The following is a 23,085-nucleotide window of genomic DNA, read 5'->3' as shown; positions in this document are numbered from 1 at the left end:
AGGGTGTGGGCGGGGCTAGAGGCTCGGGGGCGGAGTCTGGCGGCGGGCGGGGGCGGAGTTAGGGGGCGGGGTTCGGGCCGTGCGGCTCCAGCCCTGGGGGCGGGGCCCCGGCCGCCCGCCGCGTTCAGCCGAGCAGCTCAGCTCTTCCGGCCCGGCGTTCGCTCCTCCGCCTGCACCTTCCGCACGGCGCCGGCTCTCCGCCCGGCGCTGTTCCATCGTCCGCGGCCCTTGCGGCGCCCGAGCCCGCAATGTCGGGCCCCAACGGGGACCTGGGCGTGCCGGTGGAGGCGGGCGCGGAAGGCGAGGACGACGGCTTCGGGGAAGCAGGTGACCCGGGGGGCTGCTGAAGCGACCTTTGCTTTCCGGGGGTGCCCTGTTGGAAAGGTGGATCGGGGCCGGGATGGGGGCTTGGAAGGGACCTCGGAGCCTCTCCCACCCTTGGGCGGGTTGCGAGCTGCAGGTGCCGTTTCGGCGTTCAGGGCCAGCACCTGCGTGTGAGCGGGTCCCCAGAAACGGCAGCGTTCGAGAACTATGGGAGCTGGCCTCGTTTCGCAGACGGGGAAACTGAGGTCGCTTCAGGGACACTCGCCCTGTTGGGATTTGCCCCAGCCACTTCCTTCAGCCCCTGAGGAGACGGAGGCTCCTGAGGGGGCGGGGCCTGTGGACCGCCTTGGCTCAGCGGCAGGGGCTGTCTGGGTGGGCGCGCCTGCCCTGCTGAGTCAGCATCCCCGGCCCCCTTTGCTGGTGGAGGCTTGGCGACGGTGACTTGCTTACAAAGCAGCCTGTTGCCTGCACAGCACGGGGGGGGGGGGGGGGGGGGGGGAGGTGGAGAGAGAACCATTAGCTCCCTTCTCGTCTTCTCGAGCCTTAGTTTCTCCATTTGTGAATTAAGAATAATGATTAGTGTCTCCTACTGCAGTGTGTCAGGATTAAATAGGAAAACGAACGGAAGATACTAGGTAGGTTCCAAGCATGCTAGTGCAGTAAGTGGTCATTATTATTCTCTTTAGTGTAATGAAGACTGGGTTATTAACAGGACTTAGTAAATGTGGGGCACTATGGAGTCTGCTTTTTGTTTTCTTTTGGGTAACAGCTTTATTGAGTTATAATCCACATACTATACAATTTACCCATTTCAGTTGTACAATTCAGCGGGTTTTAGGTCATCCACAGAGTTGTGCATCCATCACCACAGTAGTTTTAGAACACTTTCATCACCCACAGTCTGCGTTTAATGAGGAGGTAGAGGACCTCCCACTCCCAGTGGGGTAAGTGGCGGGCTGGCTGGTTGACCCTGGACACTACTAGTGAACAGTGGCCAGATGTGTGTGATGACACGGCAGCTGTGGTGGCAGCGTGAGGAAGGGCCTCCCAGGAGTCACACGAGTGGATGTTGGCAGATTCATGAGACTTAGCACAGTGGGGAGGAGGGCGTCCCAAGTGGAAGGCAAAGGTTTGGACCTGGGAAGTGCCCTTGACACAGATAAAGTCTGGCCCCAGTGGTGTGGAAATGCTCACCTCCCCCATCCTTCTCCCGGCCTGTGTCTCATGACACGGAATGCGAAATGTTGACGGTAATGACCATCTGTAAGTACTTGCTGTGGTCAGACCTTGTCTGAGTTCTTGATACAGATGAATCCTCACAAAAACCAGTTCTCACCACCTGTTCCAGAAAGGGGCCGTGACTTGCTGGGATGGGGCAGAGCTGGGACTAAATCCGAAGTGCCCCTGGTGGCCAAGTCTGAATTGTGGCTCTGCCATGAACCAGCTGGAGGACCCTGGGCAGGTCTCCTCCTTCTTGGTCCTCAATTTCCCCATTTGTACCACAAGGGGGTTGGAATGTAAGAGCCAGCAGCGACCTTCCAGGACTCTGGTCTCTGTGAGGTGGGCCAGCTCTGGGCGATGGGTGCTCTTCCCCCAGAATGCAGACACATTCGCACCCATATCCCAGACCGCACTCCTCCAGCCCTGGCCTTTTCCAGACACTGCCAGCCACTTCCCCTTTGTCCAAAGCTGGCAGCTGAGTGTATCTGAGTCATGGGCTGGCTCAGAACTGGGTCCCACAGTGGGCACAGGCCCAGACCTTGGGTCCTAAGGGATATTGTGTTGCTGAGAGAAGCAGGTCAGGAGTGGCCGTGGTGGAGGGAGTGATGGTTTCTTCTGGAGACCATGGAAGGCTTCTCGGAAGAGGAGGCATTTTGAGCTGGTCCTTGAATGGCTGTTGTGCTTGAGGCATTCTGGGTGGCAGGGACAGTTAAGCAAAGGCAGAAAGGCTGGGCAGTCAGGCTTCATTCATTCACCCATTCATTCATTCAACAAATGGTTATTGTGTACCAGTGAGGGCACCAGGGACACAGCAGTGGACGCAAGACCATCCCACCTCTCATGGAGCTCTACAGTGTGGTAGGGGAGACAGACCAGCACACAGATAATCACGGCAGGCAATCCGGAGGTGAGGGCTGTAGAGGTGTGAGGAGGGCAGGGGCTCAGGAATAGAGGCCTGGTCCACCTGGGGCATTGGGAGGGCTCCCTGTGTGTCATCCATGCTGAGACATGAAGGACGAGTGGGACTCATCCAGGAGGAGAGGAGGGAAGGAAGACAGAAGGAGGACACAGCGCATTCCAGGCAGAGGCAACAGCATGTTCAACGGGCCTGAGGTGGGCAAAGGCAGGTGTGAGAGAGCAAAGGAAAAGACATGAGAGGCGGGGCTCGAGACAGGAGCAGGGATGGGGCAGAAAGGGCTAGAGGCGGGCAGGGGCAGTGCTAGAGAGGGGAGTGGGGCCTTAGAGCCTGTGGGGAGCTTCATCCCCAAGGGCAGAGAGCCACAGAAAGGCTGGAGAGTAGTGCCTGCCTGGGGGCAGAGGCCTTGATTGCCTGGGCTCTGGCCTCTAGGCAGCTGATGAAGGAAATGGAGAGGAGACTTGGCACCTGGCAGGATTTCCCAGGCAGGACACTGTCTGGCTGACCTCCTCATGACCACCCTAACCCTAGAAAAAACAACGATGCACTAGGTATGATTTTTCCAAAGCCTTTCCTCTTTTGGTATCCACCTATTTTCCAGATGGTGACGCCGAGGCTCAGGAAGGAGGAGGGACTTGCCCATGGTGGGGGAGGGTGTCTGTGAACCCTGAGGAGGCGAGGGACCTTGGCTCTCTTTCCCCTTCCTCCCAGAATACGCTGCCATCAACTCCATGTTGGACCAGATCAACTCCTGTCTGGACCACCTGGAGGAGAAGAACGACCACCTCCACGCCCGCCTCCAGGAGTTACTTGAGTCCAACCGGCAGACGCGCCTTGAGTTCCAGCAGCAGCTCGGGGAGGCCCCCAGCGATGCCAGCCCCTAGGCTCCCGGAGTCCCCACCCAGGCCCCTCCCTGGCCAGGCTCTGGCCTGGGCACTCACCACCTGACTTAGATACCTTCTCAAGGGCTGGCCTGCGGGTCCCCTGGTGGGTCTGCCTGCCTGGGCCACCTTTCTCGTATTCCTCTTGGGGTGCCTGAGCCAGCCCACACTGCCCAGCATCCCCTCCTGGGGCCAGGAGTATGCCCACAACCCACCCACCTTGTCTGCCTGCCCAATCCCTGGGCACTCCCCACTCTGCCCAGGCCTTGAGCGTCCACATTAAACGGGGCTCCAACACCACTGCGCCTCTCTCCTCTGTTTCCCAGGATGAGGGTCCCAGGGGCCGCCAGAAGTGAACAGGACAGTGGAGGCCTTCCAGGAGGTGATCACCACTGGTGGCTCACGGGCCTGGTGTTGGGGCTGGGGTTCTTGGCCTTCTTGTATTTCTGGACACAGAGGGCACAAGTGAGGTCAGGGCTTCCTCCCCACCTGGTGTGCTCCTAGCCAGCAGCTGCTTTCCCAGCCTGGCTGAAACAGCATCAGACATGCTGTGTGACCCTGTGTGATGCTCTCAGCTTCTCTGGGTACTAGGGCCTTTCACCCAGACAACTAACACCAAGACATGCTGTGCAACCTTGGGCACTGCCCTCCTGTTCTTGGCCTCAGTCTCCTCAGCTGGCCAATAACAAGGTTGGTCTGATTGGCTATCTCTAAGGGTCTTTCTAGATGGGGAAATAGCAGAAGTAAAGAGCCACCTCAGCCTGGGCCCCATTTACTGATGATTCATCATAGAGTTGCCTGACGAGAAGGGCGGGCCCTACCTGCCCTCCCCCCCCCACTAGTGAACCACAAACTCAGACCCTGAAGAGCAGCGAGGGTCCACTCTTGTGCACCTGAACTTCCACAGGGTCCAGAGCTCAGGCCTGGCGTCAAATCCTAGCCACTCACCAAACATATGACCTTCAGCAAGTCACCTGACTTTGCTAGGCCTCAGTTTCTTGATCTGTAATTTGGAGATAATGACAAGACCCGCCTCCTAGGGTCATTGTGAAGATTAAATGAGATCTTACTTGAAGGTGCTTCCCTAGCCCTGATACATTATTAAGAGGGAAGCTGAGGCTCAGAGAGGTGAAGCGCTTTGTGAACGCAGAGCCCCTGGTTAGAGAGCCTTCTGGTTCTGCTGCCACACTGCTAGAGAGGCTGGGCGCTGGCTGAGAGCTGGCCGGGTGCCCCCTTCCCCTCTGCCCCCGGACACAAGGGCTGTGGGAACTGTACAGCCAAACTACCTTCTTTTATTGGATTTTGAGTAAAAACACCAACCATGTCAAAGTTTCCACACAGATTCCTACAGCTAAGCAGGTCTGGACCCAGACAGGGGGGCCTGGGAGCTCCCGCTATCAGGTTTTGAGGCGGGTCGAGCGCCGGGGCAGTGGGGGCTGAGGTAGAGGGGGCCGGGCCGTCACCTTGCTGGAGGTTTTTGCTGTGTCCTGGGCGCTGGGCTGGCTGGGCGGGCGGCCACCAGAGGTGAACAGAGCAGTCAAGGCGTTGCGGGCATTGATCGCACACCGGCGGCTCACAGGCCTGGAGGTGGGGCTGGGGTTCTTGGCCTTCTTGTATTTCTGGACACAGAGGGCGCAGGTGAGGCAGGGCTTCCTCCCTGTGCTGTGTGACCCTGTGCGATACGCTCGGCCTCCCTGGGCCAGAGCTCACCCTGGCCCTCAGCGCCCCTGACACCAACAGCAGGAAGACCTTGGCTCACCCGGGCTCTGATTCCCCTTGTGCCCAAGGACTGAGGCCAAGCACAGGAGGGAGGTGGCCACTGGCCATCCCCATCAGCTTGGGCGGAGTCTGAGCCCCTGGGCAGGGCAGGGGGCAGGCAGGAGGTCCGGCTCACCTGCAGGTTCTCGAAGTGGGCCAAGGTCTTGCAGTGGGAGAGCTGCGCCCCCGAGTTGCTGTGGTAGAACTTATGGCAGATGCGGCAGATATACCCCATCACGGGCACCAGGAAGTCCACACCTGGGGGATGGCAGGGTCTGTGCACTCACATCCCCAGCGCCAGCCAGGTGTCCCGCCCTCTCCAGGGGCCCATTTGCTCCCTCACCCTTTGGGTGGGAGAAGAGAAGAGGACGAGGAGGGCTAGGCTGGCTGGCCAGGATGCTGTGGCTCAGATCTGGGGGGTAGCCTGGGGGCTGGGCCCGAGGGCCACAGCTCCTGCAGGTGGGGTCAGGGCTGCGCTCTTACCATATGCGGTGTTGGGGCTGTAGGTCTCCGAGCCTTTCCACTCCTCTATGGATATATCTCTGGACCTCACCTGGAATCATGCAAGTGTTCTGAGCAGAGGAAACTGAGGCTCGGAGAAGCCAAGGGGCTTGCCCGGGGTCACGCCACTGCTGACTGCTGAGTAGCAAAGCCAGCCTCACCCCTAACCTGCGACCCTCCATCCACAGCCCCTCTGCGACCCCCCCTTCGGCTGCCCCCTCACCACCCTGGACTGCAATGGGCGGGCTCTGTGAGGGCAGAGGCCAGGCCTTGGTCCCCACACATCCCTGGTGTCCAGCACTAGGGCTGGCCCCAAACAAGTGCTTCAGAAACATTTGTTAGACTGAAAAGAATGCAGGCTCCTCCAGCTCCTCACTCATGGGGGCGGCGGAGCTGGGGCGTTATGAGCGTGAACTCACTGCCTGGCATCCAAGTCGGTGAGATTCTGCCGGGAAAATGCTTGGTACACGCCTGGCATATGGTGAGTGCTCCAAAAATGGTGACTATTCTCACCACCACCACCACCACCACCACCACCACCACCACCATCATCATCATCATCTTCTTCATCTTCATCATCATCATCATCATCATCATCATCATCTTACGCTGATTTTTCCTGTATACACCACACAGTCCCCCCTCTGTGCCTTTGTTGGTGCTGTTCCCTTGGCCTAGGCTGACCCTTCCCTTCCTCAACACAGGTCAAAATTTCAGCCAGGCTTCGAGGCCCCTGCATATTTCACCTGCCACCCTGTAGTCATCATGGTGTATATTTACATATAGTCACACAGTATATAGTTCCTGTTAACACTACATGAGGCATGCGTTAGTGCCTACAAATGCCGCACGCTGCCTCTCGGCCCCTGGGAGGTGGGGCGAAGTCCCTCCCAGGCTTGGAGTCCAGCCTGCCTCCCACACACCCCCCTCCCAAGCACCTGCTTGCAGAATTCCTCCTCAACCTCGATCTCTTCTTCTTCCTCGTCATCGTCGTCCTCCTCTTCTTCATCACCCTCAAAGCAGCCCACGGCATCCACCGTGATGAAGTGGTCCTCATCTTGGCCAGCTATCTCCTTCTCAAGCATCTTCAGCTGCCCAGGGGAGTGGGCCAGCGCTCAGGTCAGCTCTGGGCAGCCAAGGTGCCATGCCCCGTCCACCCCGCACCCCAGAAGGCTCCAGTTCCTCTGGAACTGCTATGAGTTCAGCCTGGGATAAACCTCAACTTGCTGTGTGGCCTTGGCCAAGGCTCTGTACCTCTCTGGGCCTGTCTTCCTCTGAGGGAGCTGGGGTTACCTCCTTGACTTTATCCTTGTGCCCCTGGGACTTCACATGCTCCACAAACTTGCGGGGGGTCTTGAAGTAGCGGTTGCAAATAGTGCAGAAAGGTCGCAGCGATTGTTTGGCAATCTGGGGAAAGGAGGGCAGGCCAAGTGGGCAGCCGGCAGTGTCCCCAGGTGCAGCCAGGCCGTGCCCAGTGAGACCTCGCTTCCCAGCTGCAGGCCACCACACCCGTAATCAGCTGGCTGTGCTCTGCCCCTGTACCAGAACATGGGCCAACATAACCCCGCCCTGTGCCATGGGCTATGAGATGGGATGGCAGATGGCAACAGAGACAGGACAGAGAGGAGACAGGGAGAGAGGGAGCCGCCAAGAGGACCCCCACAAACCCTGTGGCTGAATGGTGGGGTGAGACGGTGCCTTGCCCACACTGGACAGATGGGGAAACCGAAGCCCAAAGAAGAAACAGGACTGACTCATTGAGAAGCCACACTTATGAGTTATGTGTGCGGAGACAAAGACTGACATTTACTTTCCACTCCCAGCCTGGGCTCCCTCCTTCCCAGCCCTCGGCTCGGTGACAGCTCATGTGGGTGCCTTCGCAGCATGCAGGTCCTCTTACCTTGTGGTCCTGTGTCCTGCGGTGCTGGATCAGGTCCCCCACGTAGTAGACCTGGCAGGTGTTGCACCAGCGCCTCGGTGGGGGCTCTCTGAATCATGAGAATCAAAACAAGCATAGGGTGACACTATGTCCCCATCGGAAAGACAGCAGCTCTCCCAGATGCTCCGTGAATGTGGCACAATTTCAACAGGATCTTTTTTGGAAACTCAACAAAATGGTTCTGAGATTCATCTGGAAGAATACTTGAATAAGAATAACTAAGGAAACTTGGGGGAAAAATGAGATTTAGAAGCATTTGGGATACCAGGAGGCCACCAGGACAGTGACACAACTGAGGATATCTGGCCTTGAAAACTCTTTATCCTTTAGTCTAAATGTCCTGTTGTTCCCAGAGCTGTTCTTGCCCCTCCCCCATTCCCAGGAAGCCAGGCCCCCCTCTGAGGCCCCAAAGTGCCGCTGCCATAGCATTTTCCATGATGGACTGGGAGCACCTGATCCTTCTCTGCCCCTGATGGACTGTGGTGAGCTCTGGGAGGCCAGGACTCCATCCCAGGACCCCCAGGCCCTGAAGGGGATCAGCCCAGAGTTTCTGACTGTTGGATGATGGGAGGACAGGCAGCCCATCTGCAGGACTGCCACATTCTGTGTGGCCCCACTGGGTCAAGTCAAGACTCAAGGGGAAACGTCATCAGCAGACAGTTCAATGACTCCCCTCCATCTGGAGTTTGTTAACATCTTGAGCTCCATCCTTCTGGTTTTCTTGAGTCACAAGATGTATTTTTATATAATCAAGTTGATTCTGCAAGTGCAATTTTGAATCTGTTCTAGCCTGACATTACATCACACATATGTTTCCACATTATCATAAATTCCCTGCCTCTGTCCTATTTATCAGTCATTCCACAGAGTGGACAAGGCTTAACCGATCTAATTCCTTAGTTCTGGATATTTTAGATCATTTCCAATTAAATTTTTTTTCACCATTACATTTACTCTGCAAGGAACATCTTCGTGAGTCCCCTTTCTCCTGTGTTCATGATTATTTCACCTGAGTATTAGTCCTAGGGTAGTGGGCAGGGCAAGGTTTAAGGCTCGAGAACAGACTACAAAACCACGCAGAGCGGCTCTTCTCAAAGTGAGATTTCACACACAAATCTGGGTTTCTGGATTCTCCCCAAAAAATGGGAGATCTGGAGCTGAGGGGCATGTGTCATGCACGAATTCCTGCATGACACCCTGCACCAGGCCATTTTACAGATGAGGGAAACTGAGGTCCAAGGCCACACAGTGTGAAAAGGCCTCTGGGCAACGGCGCTGCTTAGCCCAGAGGCAGGCCTTGCAGATGGTAGATTCGGGGCCCCTCCTGGCATTGCCTGGCCTGCGAGACAGCCCACCCCCCAGCACAGAGGCCCTGAGATTCCCCGCTCACTCGTCCTCTCTCTCCAGGACATCCCGGGGCACAGGCAGCAGGGACAGGAGGCAGGCTTGGCTCATATGCTGGATCTCCCCGAGCCTCTGCTGGTGCTGGGCCCCCGACATGTGGTCCTGGAACTCCTGTGGTGGGCGAGAGGGAGGGATGGGTGTGAGGAGTGAGCCCCGGAACAGCAGGCATGGGTGGGGCCTGGGGAGAAGGCCTTCAACTTTGGCTTCATGGCCACCCCACCGTGGCTATGAGGCCATTCCTCTTACAACAACTCTATGGGTCAGAGAAGGATGGTAAACTGAGGCACAGAGGGCGCACACAGCAGGCAGAGCTCCTGCTCCTCCGGGAGACTGTGAGCGCCTCAGAGACAAGGAGCGGTCTGATTAACTTCCAGGTGCCCATGGCTCTGCTCAGGTGAGGCACAGAGTCACGGAGGGAACAATAGCAAGGGTAGTAATAACGGGAGTATAATGCTGTTATTAATGCTGTGCTCACTCTAGGCCAGGCCTGGGGCTCCTGACTTCAATGTCAAGTCGCTGAATCCTCAGAACCACCCAGTGAGGTGGGTTCTAAATGTCTCTTCATTTGACGCAGGAGGAAACTGAGGCACAAAGGGTGGAATTCACCTTCTGAGGTCTACACAGCTGGTCAGGGCCGATTCAAACCAGGTCAGCCTGACTCTAAAATCCTGCCTCCTTGGCTAGTCAGGAAATGTTTTCTGAGCAAATGCCCTGAGTGGCCATCAGGCAGCCATGGAACGGGCAGGTTGGGCATCCCCTCCAGACCCCGAACCCTCCACTCTGCCCACTCGACCCGCCCACCCCGGGGCCCGCTGGCGGCACCTGCTGGCTGCTGCAGTTGGCCTTGCAGATGTAGCAGAAGAACTGGAGGGCCTGCTTAGAGGGCGCGCTGGCGGCGGCGGGGGCAGCGGAGGTGGAGTCCCCAGAACGCGGCCCGGGTGCGAGGGAGACGGTGCTGAAGGCCCGGCTGTCACTGCTCTGCAGGATGGTGACCTTCAGGGAGCCCCCAGCACCCCACATCTGCGCCGGGAACAGGAGCAGAGCTACCACCAGCTGGGCGCTTAGGGTGGGCCAGCCCCAGCACTACACATCCACCAGCACTGTCTCATCAGGCCCTCCTGGTGGCCCGCTTTACAGATGGGGAAACTGAGGCTCTGAGCGGTTAGGTGACTGCCCGAGCTCACACAGCTAGGAAGTGCTACAGTCGGGAGTCAAACCCAGGTCCGCCTAACTCTAAAGTCCATCCCACGTGACCCCTCACGCGACCGATGGAGAAGCTGAGATGCAAAGAAGAGAATGGGTTTGGCTAAAATTACACTACGAGGCAGAACTGGGACCCAAGGCCCAGGCTTCCCTCACACAGGCAACGTGACCCTTGTGAGGGGACTGGGGTCTCTAGTGTAGGGAGGAGCAGGCTGGAAGGGACTCATAACGGAAAGTGTCTCCGGGCAGGGCATGTGAAGGCAGCAAACAGCACGAGCATTTGATGAATCACCGTCAAACCCAGTCTGGTCTGCCCACGAGCCCAGGCAGAGGGCTGCTGTCCCATTTCACAGGTGAGGAAGCGTGAGGGGGCCCAGATGGGGGCTGGGGCAGAAAGAGGCCATCCTGCCACTGGCCCCTGTGGCCCTCATGCTGCCACGTTAGCATCTCTACCCACCCCTAGCATCTCTCTTGCTCTTTTTTCACATTCTCCCACATCCAGGCCACTGGTCAACTCCTCCTGGCTCTCCTCCATGCTGACCTGGGCACCTGCTGGCTCCGGCGAGGCCTCCTCCAGGCCTGAAATGACAGACGTGCTCTGTTTCCCAGAGTCCGTCTCCCACCTGGGCCCAGAGGGACCCAGGCCCAAGCCACCTTCTCTTCCCACAGCCAGGACCTTGAGGCTTCTGGTGTGGATGGCTCTGAACTCTGGTTCCAGGCCCAATGCTCAGCCCCAGGCAGCACCCAGTCAGGGCTGGACAGTGCCAGGGGAGGAACGAAGGGTTCGGGCAGAACTGTCCCACCACCAGGCCAGCTGGGAGCTAGCGCTCACTTACCTGCTCTAGCTTCTACTGTGTCAGGAGGTGTCTCCAGCACTGTGGAATGAACCAGAACCGGTGTTTGCTCTGATGCTGGCAATGACACCTGTGACTGGGTCTGAGGCTGCCCCTGGGTCTGGTCCAGTGGCTGCACTGGCAACTGCATTGGAGGTTGCTCCCGTGGCTGCTCCAGTGGCTGAACCCTTGGCTGTGCTTCTGCCTGGGCCTGTGGATACGTCTGCGTCTGTGCCTGCTTCTGCAGCTGTGGCTGAGCCTGCCTTGGGGGCTGTGAATGTGCCTGTGGCTGCATCTGTGGCTGCACCTGCTTCTGTGGCTCAGCCTGCCTTGGGGGCTTTGAATGTGCCTGTGGCTGCATCTGTGACTGCACCTGCTTCTGTGGCTCTGCCTGCTTCTGCAGCTTCAGCTGCACCTGCTGCAGCACTAAGTGCTCTGGAGAGGTCTGTGTCTGTGCCTGCTTCTGCAGCTTTGGCTGCACCTGGACATCCACTGGTGGCATCTGTAGCTGAGTCTGTGGCTGCACCTGGGCCTGGATCTGCAGAACCCGTGGCTGGAAACGTGGCTGCACTCGGGCTTCCTGGGGCTCAGGCAGCAGCTCAGGGGTCTGTGTCTGCTTCGGTGCCGTCATCCGGGCCTGTGGCTGGACCTTTGCCTGCAGCTGCCCTGGGGGTCCCTTCTCTGTGGGCCCCTCTGAGCTAGGAAGGATAAAAAGAAGATCAAATTCACATCTTCCAATTGGCCCCAGGGGCTCCCCAGAAAGGCCAAGACCCAAGTTCCAATCCTAGCTCTACCACATACAAGCTGAGCATTTGGGAAGCCCCTTTGGCTCTCTAGGTACCAGATTCACCAAAATAAATTGAGAGTCACTCGCTCCCACTTCCCACAACTTGCTAATATGGATCCAAGCTGCCCACCCTCTGCCCATTCTGAGATCTCAGATGCACATCTTCACCCCTCCAACCTGGCCACCTAGCCCACTTCCAGGGGGCTCAATCACAGTGAAGACACCAGAGTCTGTCTGGCCTGGGACCTTCCCAGGTGAAGCACAGAATTAGGTTTGACCTTCCTCCAAGTCAGAGGCCAAGGCCTTTTCCTTGCTCCAGCTCCCCTGAAGGGCCCCACCCCCAACCTACGCCCACGCCCTGCCTTTGCAGGAAGGAGAGTACAGGGCACCTGGGCCCTGGGCAGGTTTTCAGCAGCAGTTACCTCTTTGACCTCTTGGCTGGTGGCTCAGATGCCTCACAAGACTCGGGCTCAGGTGCTGGAGTGCCTTTTTCCTTAGTGATGCCATCTGGGCTGGGAGAGGTATCTTGGTCTGGAATGGAGGTTAGATGAGTGGCCTGATGCTGGGTAGAGCATGAATGAGCTCCAGGAGACAGAGCCTGGGCTCACACCCCACCAAGACCCCTGCCTCCCAGATCTGCCTTCATTACCAGCCCCACACCCAGCTGCCCCAACCTGCATCCCCTCTGAAGGGCCAGCAGCCTCCCTCCCTTACCTTCTGGTGTGTCTGTTTGGGGTTCTGTGGCTTCCTCAGACCCCTCTGGGGGGTCTGACTTGTCTTCCACAGGCATCGTCTGAGAAGAAGAATCCTACTTCCTTTCAGAAACTGTCTTTGACATCTGCCACCCACTGTTGTAAACACTCCCTTGACCAAGAGTGGCTGCAACAGTCCCCCAGGATGAAGGAGCCTGGCCCCAGAGCTGCCAGGAGATGACCCTAAACCTCTCAGGAATTGCGTCTAGGGGGTTCCATCTAACTGCCTGACTGTTAAGTATACCCAGGTTTGGGGACACAAAGCCCTCTCCTGGCCCACGGTGCCACCTCCTGACTTCCTCGCCCCCTCCTCCATGAAGCAGCCAGAGTAAGCCTTCTAAAATGCAAACCCGAAGACATCTTGTCTCTTTCAGGCTGAGACTCTCCTGTGAGTTCTCCTTCCTTACCCTAAGCCTGAAGCCACCTCCCCCACCCCCTGCGCAATCTGACCTCTGCCCCCTTGTCCACTCCTCCAGCCTCAGCTCTCCCTACTCTCCCCCTCACCGTCTCTACGTCCACAATGGCCTTTTCTCTGGTTCCCCAAAGTTGCAGAGCTCTTCCTGCCCCAGGCCTTCACCCAGAGCCTTAAAGGCACTTCTTGCAGGAAGCCCTCCTGACCCTAGAGTGGGTGCAGACCCAGAGGGCTTTGGGCTTCCTTTTTGTGGCATTTTCCACAGTCTTAATTAATTGATGGGAGCATTGTCTGCATTAACGTCCCATCACCAACACCACCCTCCTCCCCAGCCCAAGATCTCCAGCAGGGCCAGGCCAAGCCATCTGTACCACTGAGTCCCCTGCAGGGACTTAGAGATGTTTGCTAATAAATGCTTGGCTCCGGCTGGTTCCGGGGCACCCCAGGAGGCCCCCAGGAGTACGCCTGCAGCCTCCCTCCCTCCTACTAAGCCCGAGGAACGAGTGCTGAGTGGGGATGTGGATCATACCAGGACTCCATGCCCTTCAGAAACTACCCAGCTCTCGCCCTGCCCGACACTGGCACTGGTGTGCGAGTCAGGAGGCCCAGGCTCTGGGTCTGTCTTGACAGCTGTGCAGCCCAGGGCAACCCCAATCTCTGAGCCTCAGTTTTCGCATATGTAAAATGGGGGCGGGAGTAGACCCTAGACAAGACCACCTTAGGACAGGCCCAACTGGAAGGCTGGAGGCCAAGACCCCCCTCTGGAGGGAAATGCCTCACCTCCAGATGTGGGCGGGCCCTGGAGCAGCCAGAAAATGGGGGGTGTTGGCCCTGCCCTGGAATGCTCTCAGGAGCATAGTGTGTGTGAGGAGCTGCCGGGACGGTCAGGGGCAGGACGGTTCTTTCCTTTTCCAGCTCTCTGAGTCTGCTTATCAGGGAGAGCCTCTGATGAGTTAAACACCTCTCAAATGCCCCTGGAGCAAGCAGTGCTGGCTGGAACCTTCCATGGCAACAGTGTAGCATTCAGGATTATATAACATTGTTTCACTCTAGCTTGCTTTCTTTTCCTTCTGTGTATGGCAATTAATTTAAACTGTTTTTAAAATTTCAAGAAGTGATATGTTTCCTTTTTAAATAAATGTAACTGAGAAGCAGCTAGTTGACTGAAAGCTGCTCTGCCCCAGACAGGAGCCACCAGACACACGTGTGTGGCTTTTGAGCGCTTGAAATGTGGCAAGCTGAACTGAGATAGTATGTATAAAATACACACCAGATTTTAAAGATTTAGTACAACAACAAAAAAAGGAATGTAAAATGCCTCATTCATTTTTTTATATTGATTACATGTTGAAATAATTTTTTTTCTTTTTCTCCCCAAAGCTCCCTGGTACATAGTTGTGTATTTTTAGTTATGGCATGTGGGACGCCGCCTCAGCATGGCCTGATGAGTGGTGCCATGTCTGCACCCAGGATTCGAACTGGCGAAACCCTGGGCTACCGAAGCAGAGCACGCGAACTTAATCACTCGGCCACAGGGTCGGCCCCTGAAATAATATTTTTAATATATTGGGTTAAATAAAATACATGAGTAAAATTAATTTCACCTGTTTATTTTTACTTCATTAATGTGATTACTAGAAAAATTTAAATGACATATACGACTTCCATTTTATTTCTATTGGGTAGCACTGATTTAAAGAGAAATATTAGGGTACATCTAAAATTAACACAATGTTTTACGTCAATTATATCTCAGTTTTTTTTTTTTTTTTTTAAAGAGAGAAATACTAGGTAAATAACAGTTCTAGTGGTGTTTGGGCATGGCAAAAATCACAAAATCACATCAGGGGTTCAGGAATATTTGAAGTTTGGGAAACACTAGACAGGTCCAACTTATCTTCGTTGCCCCTAGCCTGGCTCATCTTACAGATGAGGAAACTGAGGCACAAAGAGGGGTGTGACCTGCCCCAAGGCCCAGTGTGAGCCAGAGTGGGTGGAGCTGGGCTGATACCCAGGATGCCCTCTCCCACCCCCACCTGCTGCATCCCAGCCACCACTCACCTTGCGATTAGGGGTGGTGGAGGAGGGGGTCCGGGCCTGTTTCTGGGGGGTCCGCCCTGAAAGGTTGAGTTGGGAGGGGTTTATGGGGACCCCAACAGGAGGGGGGCCCAGCAGAGACTGCCGAGTGGCCTGGGGAAAGAACTGCTGCAGATTTGGGGTGGCCAGCGGCGGGGCTGGGAGGCTGGGGGCCGTCAGGTTCGGAGTTGCCAGGCTGTAGCTGCGGAGGTTACCTGTAGGCAAGAAGAGGGATCACAACCGTGGTTGGGTGGTAGAGGCTGGGGTCAGGGGTCAATCTCCCAAAGCATCATGGGAACATCATGGATAACTTCAAAGGGGCCCCTTCCCACCCAAGGGCAACCAGAGGGGAGAAAGGAGAGCCGAAGCCCAGTCCCACCTCAGGCTTTGGTGGGGAGGGGGCTATGGGGCTGGTTTTCTGCTCCAGCTGGGGAGGGGAGAGGTTCTGCCTTTTCCCTCCCCAGATACCTCTCTGGTCAGCAGCTTGAGCACCCCCAGCAACCCCGCTCACCCTCAGGCATGCTTTAGGGTACGCCTTAAGGTGTGTGAAAGATCCACACAGGACCCATAGGGAGAACCAGCAAGATGACTGGTCCCTGGAATAATGAGACACTCCCTACCCACCACCAGCTATCCTTCATCAAAGTCTACCGGGAGCCAGGCCCTTGCTAAGCACTTTCCACGCATGGCCTCAGTCACTCCTCCCAGCCACCATCAGGGAGGTATTATCATCTCTATCCATGACCAAATAGAGACACAAAGTGGAGGAGTAGCTTCTCCAGGGTCTCTGGGAGGGACACCACTGTCCACCCACTGGCCCCAGGCAGGCTTTTGGGGTCCCCCTGATTCTCCCCTCTCTTTACCCCCCCCCCCATCCAAGCCATCACCAAATCCTGTCAAGCCTGTCTCCTACCCCTCTTCCCGGTCCAGCCTGACTCCCCTTTCCATCTCCACTCCTGCCTCCCTTCCAAAGCTACCTCATCCCGTCTGAATTTCCGCCACAGCTTTGGCACCAGATAGCAGCAGACAGTGATCACTCTAAAACCACACTCTGACTTCGCCACCCACCCCCAAACCCTTCCATAGCTGCTCAGGAACAAAGCCCATTCCGCACCAGGCAAGGTCTAGCCCTGCCCACCTCCTCAACCTCCTTTCTTGACATTCTCCCCACATGTGCCCCCATGATACTCCAGCCACATGCTCCCGTGAGTCCCTCAAACAAGCCTGGTTTCTTCCTGCCTCTGGGCCTTTGCATATTCTGTCCTTCCACCTGAGTCATTCTGCTTTCACTACCTCCAGTCATCCTTCATTCCTCCTTTAGATGTTTCTCCTCTGGGAGGCCTTCCCAGACCCTCTCTGTGTCCCCAGAGGCCTTGGCTTCCCTGTTCTAGGACCAGCTGCTTCCCACTGCCCACTACCCAAGCACACAGGGAACTCCTTAAGGGCAGACACCATCTGACTTAGAGGCCCAGTACTCAGGCCATAAAAGACAGTTCAAATCATTGCCCTGGTGAGGGGACAGGAAGCACAGGGGTTAATGGCATGGTGCTGTGAGAGCTGGCTCAAGTCCAGATTCTACAGGACAAGCTCTGTGAATTCAGCAAGTTAGGCCCCTTCTTAGGCTCAGTTTCCTCAACTGTCAGATGAGCATAATAACAGAGCTTGACTCGCAATGCTTTATGAGGACTCAGGAGATACACAAGCGTGCCTGGTACACAGCACGTGTTCAGTTAACATCAACTTGAACACATATACACATATGCGCAGAGCAAGAACGCCAACCAGCTCTTAAAAACAGTGAGATAAAAGATGGCACACTCAAAAAGAAAAATGGACAAAGGACATGGACAAGTCACAAAAAGAAATACGAACGTTTAACAGACAAATATAAAATGTACAACTGCACTGGCACTCCAGGAAATGTAAATGAACACATTAATGATAGAGCTTTTTTGCCAATCAAATTAATAAACTATGTGTATATATATATAAAGAAAAGCATATAATACCCAATGTTGCTGTGGGCATGGGGAGACCGGCACTGTCATATGCGGCTGGTGGCATTGCAAACTGGTCCAGTCCTTTGGGAAAGCAATTTGGCAATACTTATCAAGAGCCATAAAACATCCACCACCACCCCCACCCCTAGTCACCCTAGTTTTTTTTTTTGGGGGGGGGGAGATTAGCCCTGAGCTAACATCTGCTGCCAATCCTCCTCTTTTTGCTGAGGAAGACTGGCCCTGAGCTAACATCCGTGCCCATCTCCTTCTATTTTATATGTGGGATGCCTACCACAGCATGGCTTGACAAGCAGTGCCATGTCCGCACTTATGATCCGAACTGACGAACCCCAGGTCACCAAAACAGAAGGTGTGAACTTAACCGTTGAGCCACCAGGCTGGCCCCTCAGTCATTCTACTTTTGGGAACCCATTCTAAGAAAATAATCTCAAACATGATATTCATCCCAGTGTTACTTAAAACAGCAAAAAAAAAAAAAAAAAGGAAACAGCTGAGAAGCTTAGGTAAGCGAGGGTACATCCCTCCAGTGGAATATTAAACACCTGTTAAAAATACTCTTTACAGAGCCTGTCAAGTCATGTGGTAAATGAGCACACCATTCTACTCAGTGGAAAGGAAACAAGATGCAGCCTTTCGAGTGTACCAGTAACCACAATCATAAACAAATCCCCAAGTTTGTGCCTAGAAAAAAATGGGAGGAAGTCCACCAAAACCTTGCCGGGGGCTTTTGTCTTCAGGAGGTGAGTGTACATATGACCATTTGGGTTTTCTTATCCTCTTTTTAAAATATTTCTTTCAGGTAGCAGAGTAGCGCAGAAGTGTGCTGGGCCCATAAAATTTTTTTTTCGCATTTCTTTGAAGAGTGTGACTTTTAAAGTGGGAAAGAAAAAGGGGGAAATACATATATACACGTTATGGGTCCCTGTGGTTTTACCTCTGCACCCATCCATCTATCATTTGTAAGTCAGCTCCCAGGACCAGCCACACCCATGGGGCCCTGGTGGGGCTGGAGAGTGACAACCATCCCATCTTGTGACCTGGCTGCATGCCCTGCTGGGAGGCAGGATAGCCTGGTGTCTAAGAACGCAGCTCTGTGCTAAGACCTGGGCTCTAGCTCTCTTTCTAATCAACATCTCCATGCTGTGTGACCTTGGGCACATGGCCCCTCTCTGGGCCTCAGTTTCTTCATCTGTAAAATGGGATCATGAGTGTACCTCCCCTTAGGGTTGTCAGCAGAGTCAAGGAATTGGGTTTGCAAAGGCCCCAGCACAGTGCCCAGCCTGGAGGGACCACCCAGCAAGCCACGCCCACTCTGTAGGAGGCGCTGGGCCTGAAAATGAGCTGGCCCCAGGTCAATGGATCCCTGGGTTACTCCTGCAGGGGCTGATATATCAGGCGCAGCATCTTGGAAGTAGGAACTGAGAGACTGCTCTCCGCATGGGGAAACTGAGGCCAGGGCACAAGCTTAATGCACAGGGCTAGAGACACCCACCCACAGATCCAGGGAGTCAGGAGGCCCGGGCCTTGGTCTAGCTCAGCCACTGCCTGTGCTGTGTGGCTCCAGGGCAAAAGGGAAAAAGACTTTCCTTCTCTGGACCTCAGCTTCCTCATCCATCAAATGGGATGTGGAGAAGGGTGGTCAACATAGATCTTTCCATCTATCATCTCATCTAATATGAATGTCACGGGACTGTGCTGAGCACGGCCCACAAAGACAGCACCATGGCCAAGGGCACACCTCTGTGATCAGATAGACCTGCATCCAGCTGAGCAACTTAGGGCCTTCCACCTCCTGGAGCCTCAGTGTCCTCATCTGTAAACTGGGACACTGACAGTAGTTCCCTCTCAGGGTTACTGAGTGGATTTGATGAGATTTCCTGCAATGGGGCTCCCGGGGAGCTACCACTAAGATGGTGTGAGAAAGGGCCCATAGCCATACCTTGCAACTGCTGCAGAAGCAAAGCTCTCTGGAGCATGGAACCATTGAAGAGGGAGGCCGAGTTGGTGCCCTGGAGATTCAGAAGCTGCTGCTGGGGTTGCTGCTGGGGGAGCCCCCTGTGTTGAAAGGAGGTGTCAGAGGGTGACTGGGTGAGCCAGACTCTCCCTCTTTCCTGAGACCCCTCATCTCCATTCTTTCCCCCTCTCCTGCAGACTGAGGATCCCCATGGGGTGGGAATGGAGAACTTCCAGGATTCAAACCGGGATGTCCCTGGGAGAAACGGCTGCGATGGGGGATTCTCCGAGAGGGGTCCGAGTGGCAGGCCTAGAGCACCCACCCCTCCAGTGGGGAACTCACCGGCTGACAGCCATGGGCAGTGGGGCCTGCGGAGGGGACTGCTGGAGCAGCTGCTGGAGCTGCAGCAACTGCTGCTGTTGCATCTGTTGCTGCTGCTGGAGCTGCTGCTGCTGCAATTGCTGGAACTGCTGCTGCTGGAGTTGCTGCTGCTGGTTGAACATGGCGGCTGGGGGAGGCAGGGGAGGAAGGCCTGGATCCCCACCACACGTCAGTCCAGCGCCCCTCTCACCCATGGCCACCCACGCCAGCCCACGGCCCTCAGAGACTGCCCGCTGAGCTTCACAGCTACACTCCCAGTCCTGGCGAGAGCATGCCACATGGGCCCCCCATCCTTTCAATACCTCCAAATCTGCCACTAGCAGCAGGCTTCAGGTATCTTCCCTCCAACTTCCCCCAAATCCTGCCAACAGTCTCTCCTGCAAATGCCCAACCCCGCCCTCGATCTCTCCAACTCCCACAGCTCGACCCTTCCAGGAGGAGCGTCCGACCCCAATCCGTCTCCCCAGCCCACCCTTCAGCCGTGCCCTGCTCCAATCACGTCCCAACGCCAGCCGCTCCCACTCACACCCCCTTCGACAACACTCCCACCGTCTCCCTCCTTCGTGCCTATTTTGTGTCAATAACAACAGCATCCCCAACCTTTCACTTTGGCCCAGAAACAAGGTAGGAGGAAGGCTTCTCTCTCCCCGAATCCCCCACCCCCATTCCGCTCCCCGCTTCCTCTGCAGGTGCCGCCTGCGTTACACATCAGATCCGGGAGCCCCACCTGCCCGCGAAGCCCGCAGCCTCCATTCAAGGGGCCCCAAGCCTCACGTCCGGGCCCCGCGTCCCCGGCGCGCGCGCCTCGCCGCCCCGCGCGGTCCCCTCCCCGCGGCCCCTCCGCGGTCGCGCCGCCCCCACGCGCGGGCGGAGGCCTGCGGCTCGCGGCTCGCGGCTCCGGCCCCCAGCGCCTCGGCCGGGGCCTGTCCGCTCCGAGGGCCCGTCGGCGGGCCGCGCCGGTGCAGCGCCCCCTGGAGGCCCGGAGGTCCCGGTGCCGCCGGCCGCGCCGCGAGCGCCTGCCCCACGCCCGGCTCACGGGGCGGGGCGGCGCCCGCTCACCCGGCGCCTGGCGGGCCGCGGGCTCGGCTCCCGGCTGCGAGGGGGCCTCGGGAGGCGCAGACCCTCCGTCGCGCGTTCTCCGCATCGGGCAGGGTCGGCTCTGAGCCCAAGGTCCGTCTGCTGTCCAGAGGGGTCTGTCGTCTGGCGGCGACATCGAGGGCGACTTCCAGGAGGACCGTCCCCAACCGACCGCCCCGCGGCCGCCACTGTCCCGCGATCCCCGGCCCCGCGCGGGGTTGGGATGGGAGGGGGCGTGCAGCCGACCGCTGTCCATTGGGACACCGAGACCCGACGAGAGGGCGATCGGCGCGGGCAGGCAGAAGAATTGCCCTAGAAGGGCGCGGGGAGGTCCGTTTGAAAGTGTTTTTTCAACTTTGATTTGACTCAGGACGGGGCGAGGAGGGCTGAGTTCAATGATGAAAAACGGCGCTCATCCTGCCTCTGAAATGGTCCTGCCCGGAAGGACCCTTCAACTTTGACTCTGTCCCGCGTCCCGGCCCCCCTCTCCTCGGTCCCCACACGGGGTCACTGAGCCGAACAATCTGGCAGGGCTGCCGGAGCCGCGCAGTTACTAAGTCGGTTAGTGGTTACTAAGTAGCAAAGCCTTCCACAACTGTAACAGCCTTGGGCTCTTCGCTCCCTTTGCCTTAAGCGCCGACTGTGTGCGGGCAGGGCGCGCGGTGGCGCTAGGGACGCGCAGACCCGAGGCCTGCCCAGCGTGGCGGAGACGGGAGTGTCAGCCAATCACTGCAAGTCATGTGACAAGCGCTGCCCTAAGCTCTGGGCCGGCTCTACTGCAGCGCGGGGCGACCTCACAGGTGCCTAACTCCGCCTGGACTTGGAGGCGCGAAAGTGGCCTAGAGTGCCCGGAGCGCGGGGCGGGGCCGGGGTCAGCGGGACGTTGCGCCTTTGGGTGGAAGGGCAGCCTGGATGGTGGGGACTTGGAAGACCGGCCTAAGCAGCTGAGCTTTATCTCCGGAGGCCAGGGAGGGCTAGGGAGGGCTGTGACAGCATCACATGCACCCAGGTTAGAAAACTCACTCTGGTGAGAACCAAGACACAGACAGTGGGGGAGGAGGGGAGGGGCCGAAGCAAAATCTTGCAGGCTCGCAACCAGGTTGATGCGGCTGCTGGCCTTGGAGGGGTCCGGGCTCCGCTTCCGTGTAGCTCACGATCCCGGCCGGCGCAGGAACCCTCTCTGAGCCGGTTTCCTTGTCTCTAAAATGGGCGCCCCCCGGGGGTGAGGGGAGTGTGAGGATGATATTACATAATGCTCAGCACTGGCACCTGGCACAGAGCACGCTTAGCAAATTGCCAAAGTAAAAAAACTAAAAATAATGCTCATGCTGGTGAAGGTAGGGAAGCCAGCGCTCGCTTCCTGTGTTGGTTCATCTTTCTGAAAAGAGATCTGCAAATTCTCTAACAAGACTCTTGATTGTGTTCTGCACTTTGACCTGGTAACCTTTCTTGTAGGAATCTAACCCAAGAAAAAAGTCAGAAACGAGTCTTTTAAAAGCCAGCAGGTCATTCACAGAAACATTATTTATAATAGCTGTGGAAAATAATCAGCTTAAGAGGAACAACTAAATAAATCCTGGTGTCTGTCTCTTCAGAAATAGCACACAGCCATCGAAATTAGGTTTTAAATATCAAAGGATATTTAAACACAATATGATGTGAGATGTGAAGTGAACTCAGCAGGTTACAAAACTGCGTGCACATTATGATCTTGATTTTGGAAAGAAGAAATATGTGTGCAGTGGGCTCATGGGCGTTTTTCACTTTCTCTCCTTTTTTTCTAACTTGCTGTGAGCGGTTTGGATGGTTTTATCACAGGGAAGGAGTGAACATTTTTTTGAGTGTATATGACCTTGTGCTGCCTCCTTAAAGACCAGACCAGATAGTGGATGGGAACACTCTGGGGACACTGTTTGGGGCTAGACTCATGTTAATTTCTTTTAATTACTTCCTTTCAGGCAAAGGCCCCAAATGGAACAAGTTGAGAAGGAGAAGAGAGGCCCCGCCTCTTTGCATTCCAAATGAAGTCAGAGGCTGTCGCATCACCTGGGGGCCTCTTTCTTGCTCCTAATTTGAGATGCACTTTCATCACAAAATAAACTCTTATACTCAGTGGATCTATGTCCAGACCTATTCTGCTACCTGTCTCTTCCCGTGATGATATCCCATAGTGTGGTTATTATAATTTTGGAATATATTTTAATGCCTGATAGCACAAGGCCCCGACATCATTATACTTTATAAAAAATTTCTTGCCAATCCGCAATCATGTAAATTTTTTCAGTTAAATTATAAAATGATTTTGTCAAACTCCTCCCCCTGCCCCCAACCCCATCAGAATTTCAGCTGGTGTTGCGTGAAATGTGTTTACATGGAGAAGAGCTGATATCTTTATCCCAAGTTTTTCAGTTTAAGAATGAAGTAAATGTCTCCATTTATTCAAGCCTCGCGTTATGTCATCTTTCAGTATCCTTAATCAAGCGCCTGTGAAGTTTCTATGGTGGTTATTATTGCTATTTTCCCAGTACACTTTCTAGCCAGCTATTGATTATGGTGTCTTTGTCTTGTAACCTGCCACTTCCTCACTTGGCATTATTTCTGCCTTCTGTAATGTCATGTGCCCCTTAGCAGCGGAAAGCAGCTGC

At 55.8% G+C, this 23,085-nt stretch overlaps 2 protein-coding genes across 14 annotated transcripts; one reads left to right on the top strand and one right to left on the bottom strand.

The window, feature by feature from the left end:
- The first annotated feature begins 31 nt into the window (after window positions 1–31).
- BBLN (bublin coiled coil protein) lies at window positions 32–3,642 on the top strand. Its single transcript, XM_014863619.3, has 2 exons — window positions 32–327; window positions 3,173–3,642. Exons 1-2 carry the CDS (start codon window positions 249–251, stop codon window positions 3,343–3,345), a joined length of 252 nt encoding a protein of 83 aa, XP_014719105.1. The 5' UTR covers window positions 32–248; the 3' UTR covers window positions 3,346–3,642.
- On the bottom strand, window positions 1,070–20,230 carry CIZ1 (CDKN1A interacting zinc finger protein 1). Of its 13 annotated transcripts, none has more exons than XM_070518662.1 (18): window positions 20,091–20,230; window positions 19,325–19,490; window positions 18,968–19,083; window positions 17,017–17,088; window positions 14,993–15,222; window positions 12,482–12,575; window positions 12,190–12,298; window positions 10,984–11,678; window positions 10,605–10,726; window positions 9,767–9,964; window positions 8,931–9,055; window positions 7,502–7,589; window positions 6,895–7,008; window positions 6,540–6,692; window positions 5,584–5,653; window positions 5,237–5,358; window positions 4,806–4,961; window positions 1,070–2,237 (listed from the first exon to the last, which is right to left on the bottom strand). In XM_070518662.1, exons 2-18 carry the CDS (start codon window positions 19,483–19,485, stop codon window positions 2,124–2,126), a joined length of 2,739 nt encoding a protein of 912 aa, XP_070374763.1. In that variant the 5' UTR covers window positions 19,486–19,490; window positions 20,091–20,230; the 3' UTR covers window positions 1,070–2,123. The 13 variants fall into 13 exon arrangements, with proteins under 13 accessions (XP_070374763.1, XP_070374762.1, XP_070374756.1 ...); XM_070518661.1 differs by lacking the exon at window positions 20,091–20,230 and adding an exon at window positions 19,964–20,076 and having other exon boundaries at window positions 1,070–2,653; XM_070518655.1 differs by lacking the exon at window positions 20,091–20,230 and adding an exon at window positions 19,964–20,076.
- Between the last annotated feature and the right edge of the window lie 2,855 nt (window positions 20,231–23,085).

Source organism: Equus asinus, chromosome 10, assembly GCF_041296235.1.
Source record: "Equus asinus isolate D_3611 breed Donkey chromosome 10, EquAss-T2T_v2, whole genome shotgun sequence".
Lineage (NCBI taxonomy): Eukaryota > Metazoa > Chordata > Mammalia > Perissodactyla > Equidae > Equus > Equus asinus.
This window is presented reverse-complemented; position numbering and strand designations above follow the sequence as displayed.

Bases quoted from the DNA above. Each gene is read 5' to 3' on its own strand.
- BBLN (XM_014863619.3), top strand. From the start codon at position 249: ATGTCGGGCCCCAACGGGGACCTGGGCGTGCCGGTGGAGGCGGGCGCG. The intron at 328-3,172 runs GTGACCCGGGGG...CCTTCCTCCCAG, and splicing joins CGACGGCTTCGGGGAAGCAG to AATACGCTGCCATCAACTCC.
- CIZ1 (XM_070518655.1), bottom strand. From the start codon at position 20,072: ATGTGTAACGCAGGCGGCACCTGCAGAGGAAGCGGGGAGCGGAATGGG. The intron at 17,089-18,967 runs GTATGGCTATGG...GCTTTCCCAAAG, and splicing joins GCTTCTGCAGCAGTTGCAAG to GACTGGACCAGTTTGCAATG. The intron at 9,056-9,766 runs GTGCCGCCAGCG...CGCCCACCACAG, and splicing joins CCAACTGCAGCAGCCAGCAG to GAGTTCCAGGACCACATGTC.